Raw genomic sequence first — 4,625 nt, 5'->3', positions numbered from 1 at the left:
ATTTGGTTGTGCTGTTGTAAGAGTAAGCTCTTCTCTTGGTGTTCAAGGTGTAAAACACAGTGCTGCTATACATCTGCAAGAAGAAATTGAGAACATTCATTGGGTGTGGAAAAGATGGTAAGCTACTTCCAAACAAATTGAGACTATGGTGTTAGTAAAAAATTTCCCATCTTGATCTCATAATATAAGATGTTGGTGTTTGTCAATTGCCTCTCAAATTAACACCAAGTCATTGTTCAATATAAATCTCTAACACCATGTTTCCTATAGTTTTTCACTCTCTTTTACTGTTATGACACTTATCACTCCAAGCAGCAATGTTCTAGAATCCAAAATAGAACAAATATAAATGGATGAGGACAGCACCAATCCAAGTCACCAAGGCATAAAAGTTTATCTTTTTATCCATCCACGTGGCATCTCCACATGATTTTGATCAATCAATTACCATGATCTTGCAACAAACGGGACCCACAGACACAAACGGAATCTCACGTTGCTTTGCCTCCTCTTGGGTCCATTCAACTCCAAATCCTTATCCTCTCAAACCACTAGTCAAACACTTGGAGTGCAATCTTTCCTCTATTCTCTTTCCGTTAGTGTTCAAATCATCTACAGAGAAGAAAAAAAATATCACATCGACGGACCACAAACCCCACTGGTTTATAGAGTTTAACAGTTACTTAGATCAAAACCCTAAGTACTTTGTTTCAATTAACCAGCCGGCTGGCCAATCTTGCGTGCGCCAAGTGGCAGCCCTGGATTGTGGCTAATCGATGGTGATCTTCTTGCTATAAATGACCCACCAAGCTTCTTCGGTTCTTCCATAGTTTTACATCAAGCTTTGAAGGAATCTGAAGCAAAAGAGAGAAAGCATTTGTTTTGGGTTTTCGATAACAGAAAGATGGAGTTGATTCCAGGTTTACCAGAAGAAATCGGTCTGGAGTGCTTGACTCGGTTGCCGTACACGGCACACGAAGTCGCCACCCGAGTTTGCAGTCGGTGGCGAGAGCTGCTGGAGAGTCCGGCATTTTACCAGCTGAGGAAGCAATCTGGGAATACCCACAAGGTGGCTTGCTTGGTTCAGTCTGTCCCTGCCGCCAGCGGCGGCCGGAAACCGGCTGCGCCGCCACCGTTTGGGATTGCCGTGTTCGACCCGCAGAGTCGGAGTTGGGAACGATTAGAAGCTATTCCGAAATACCCAAATGGGTTGCCGCTGTTTTGTCGAATATCGAGCGTGGAAGGGAAACTCGTTGTCATGGGTGGATGGGACCCGGCGAGTTGGGACCCAGTGAAGGGCGTGTTCGTCTATGATTTCACAGCTCGGAAATGGAGACAAGGCAAAGACATGCCTGCGAAGCGTTCTTTCTTCGCCGCAGGTGTGGTGGAAGGAAGGATTTTTGTCGCCGGCGGCCATGACGAGAGCAAGAATGCTATGAAATCAGCATGGGTTTACGATGTCAGACGAGACTCGTGGGAAGAATTGTGTCCCATGAGCGAAGAACGAGATGAATGCGAAGGTGTTGTTCTGGGGAATGAGTTCTGGGTAGTGAGTGGCTATGGAACAGAGCATCAAGGGAGGTTTGGGAGCAGCGCAGAGGTTTATGAACTCGGATTGAATCGGTGGCGCTTGGTGGAGGATGCTTGGGTGGAGAATCGGTGCCCCAGGGGTTGCGTTGATGTGGGCAAAGATGGGAATTTGATTTGCTGGGCTGATGCAGATGCAGCCATTAGAGCAGGGACATGCGCAGTGGAGTTGGGGGAGACAACCCTGGTGTGTGGCTCTGCTCATGCCGATGCAGTTCAAGGGGTCTTCTTGGTGGAGAATGGAAAGCAAAAGAATAAGTTTCAGAAGATTGAGATACCCGATCAGTTTTCTGGGTTTATTCACTCTGGTTGTTGCGTTGAAATTTGAGTTACTAGTTACTCTTCTGGGGCTCTTTCCACTCTCTGTTCTTAGTTGCTTGTGAGGTGCTCTGTTTTTACTTCTTAATCATCTCTGTTTTGTTCTTTCCTCCTCACTCCCCTACTGTAGATTGTAAAAATTAGGGAAGTACAGAAACTTCTTCTGAGGGGGAAAAACATCAGAAATCTGAAATCTTGCTTGATATTATGCAGTGGAATGAAAGCGACATTTCTTCCTAAATTTTCACCATTTCGATTTCCAGCTACAATAACAATTTGGTGTATATGAACGTTAGATTATATATACCACTTATAATTCCATTAACTTTGAAGCTTTTGAAAGCTTTTGACACAATAGAGATGGTTGTTTATCATATGAGATTTTCCCTCTCATTGAATTTGAATGCCTCCATGGTTAGAAAACAGAGGTAATATTTTTTTTACAGGAATCATATTTAATTCATTTCTTGAACTCTGGAATGTGTGATGATGGGTAATGATGCTGAAAGGAAATCAGTTACAAGGAAGAAGAAGTGAAGAACCCCTCAAAACACTAAATGGGTCTCATGCACAAGCTGTGACTCTGTTATAAAGAAATATATATACATTGCCTAAACAACAGGATTATTGACCTGAGGAAACTACCAGGCACTTTACAACCTCACTGATGCTCCATTTTCCAGGTTACTCTTGGATTTGCATACATCAATCCAAGATTAAATTATGCAATGACATCATGTACTTGCTGATATATCTATATGTTTTTTAATTCGTGAAAGACTGAAAATTTTTTAATTGCAATTTGAAATGGTTTTTCACCCTTTCACCCTAAATCTCTGTTTCTGTGGTTTAAGATGGTTTCAAGATTGTTGTTTTCTGAATTGTCTGAAGATGTCTGGGCCACCCTTTTAATATCATATCCTGGTTTCCACAGATTTTTGTTAAACCAACAGCGAGAAGGGGTTTCCCATACACAGTTGAGTCAGTTTGAAGATATTCCTATGTTCTTGCCAAAATAATATAAACGTAGGTGAGGTCCCCAGTCGTGTGGGTTCACTTCTAGCCTTGCTTGAACCAGGAATTCTAGCTCTTCTTCTCCATGAGCTAGGAACATGCAGATGAGGTATATACCGTACATTAATTAATGTCATAGAATAGCATTTAGGGGCGGAGTCAGGATTCAATGTCAGGGGACCATAATGAATTTTCTTTTCATTCTCATTTGCTTTCAAATTTTCTCCAATGAAGGGAATGGGAGAAAGTACTAAGTTCTTCACATCGAAAAAAGGGCCAAATGACCAAAAAATTTGAGAAAAATGACCAACAGGGCCTTTCTTAGGAAATTTTTAAAAAATGGAGGGGGCTTGACCATGGGATAGTTCCGCCCTGTGATAGTATTCTTTAGTGTCTCTGCACACGTAAGACAGGGCCTTCACTAAAGGGGGGAAAAAAAGAAGTTAGCAACACATTAGTCTAATTTTCTGAAGTGAGACGAAGACGAAAAACAAGCATTTTAATCATTGTTCGTTAGTCATGCAAAAAACCTAAATTGTTAAAGAAGAGGGTTTCTAGAATGCAATGATTATTGGAGAACATGTATCATGCATACTAAGCCCGTTTTCAAGTGCAAGAACGAATGGTTGGATGATGAGATTCCCGTCCTCTTCTACATGAGTAGACTAAAAAGCGGAGTTCATCACACTCTGTGAATGTATAATTTTCACACGCCTTCATACATACATTACCAATACGTTACCTCAATAGCATAGATTTTTTTTTTTAAAAATAATTTCATTAGTAACTCTTTTTTAGGAAAAAAATATCTCTTCTTGTGTGGGACCAGACCTTTTCCTTTTCTCCAAACACCCTACAAAAGTTTCCTATTACTCTATTGCAATTATGCACTTCATCTTTCACATGGACAATTGATTTTGAGTTCTATCATGGGGCACTACTGAACCCTTCTAGAAGTTTTGGAGTTATAATTTTGATTCTTTCTTTTTGTAAAGTGTAGTCAGTCTTTTCTAGAAGACTAAGAGTTGCATTATTATGGTTCTACTTTTATCAAGTTAATGTATCCACAAATTTATTGATTGGTACTAGATCTGAATTGACCATTTGGGTACTTAATTGATGTGCCTCGTTAAGACAAAGCATCTCTTCTATTGCGAGTGAACTTTTCTCTTGTGAGAGTGTACATTGCAGCAGGCTTGGACATGAATACAACGATGTGTGAAGCTGTTCGAGGAAAAAGAAATTTACAGAGAGTCCGATGAATGCTTGTATGAAGATCAGAAACATCCCGTTAAACCCAAATTGATTAAAAAAGTTTCTAGTCTAACTCTCAATGTCAAAGGAGAGAATGACGTGGAAAACAAGCTTTGATTTCGTAAAATAGTACTGGCCAACAAGAGAGTACCCTACAAAAGTTTCCTTTTCTTCTTTCTTTTATGATACAAAAGTTTCCTATTACTTTATTGCAATTATGCACTTTTTCATCTTTACATCCACAATCCCTTCTAGAAGTTTGGAGTTATATTTTGATTATTTTCCCTTCCCCCTCCCTAAAAAAAAAAAAAAATTGATCTGAATTAACCATTTAGGTACTTTGCTAATGTGTTTGATTGATATTATACATATGTTTCTTTTAGGGTTGGATATTGTTATTTAGTAAAAGAGACATTTTTCTTCCTAGCCAAAATTTCTTATAATATAGAGTC

General features: G+C 39.8%; 1 protein-coding gene across 1 annotated transcript; it reads left to right on the top strand.

Annotated features, from left to right (window-relative positions):
- The first annotated feature begins 641 nt into the window (after positions 1–641).
- Positions 642–2,357, top strand: LOC149001341 (F-box/kelch-repeat protein At2g44130-like). Its single transcript, XM_089138985.1, has one exon. The coding sequence runs from the start codon at positions 905–907 to the stop codon at positions 1,913–1,915; it is 1,011 nt and encodes a 336-aa protein (XP_088995111.1). The 5' UTR covers positions 642–904; the 3' UTR covers positions 1,916–2,357.
- The last annotated feature ends 2,268 nt before the right edge of the window (positions 2,358–4,625 follow it).

This window comes from Hakea prostrata, chromosome 10, assembly GCF_041222555.1.
Source record: "Hakea prostrata isolate BN-2017 chromosome 10, UWA_Hpros_2, whole genome shotgun sequence".
Taxonomy (NCBI): Eukaryota; Viridiplantae; Streptophyta; class Magnoliopsida; order Proteales; family Proteaceae; genus Hakea; species Hakea prostrata.
Note: the sequence above shows the minus strand (reverse complement) of the source record. Positions and strands in the feature narration are given on the sequence as shown.

What these genes read in the sequence shown, in the direction of transcription:
- LOC149001341 (XM_089138985.1), top strand. Translation starts at nt 905, where the DNA reads ATGGAGTTGATTCCAGGTTTACCAGAAGAAATCGGTCTGGAGTGCTTG.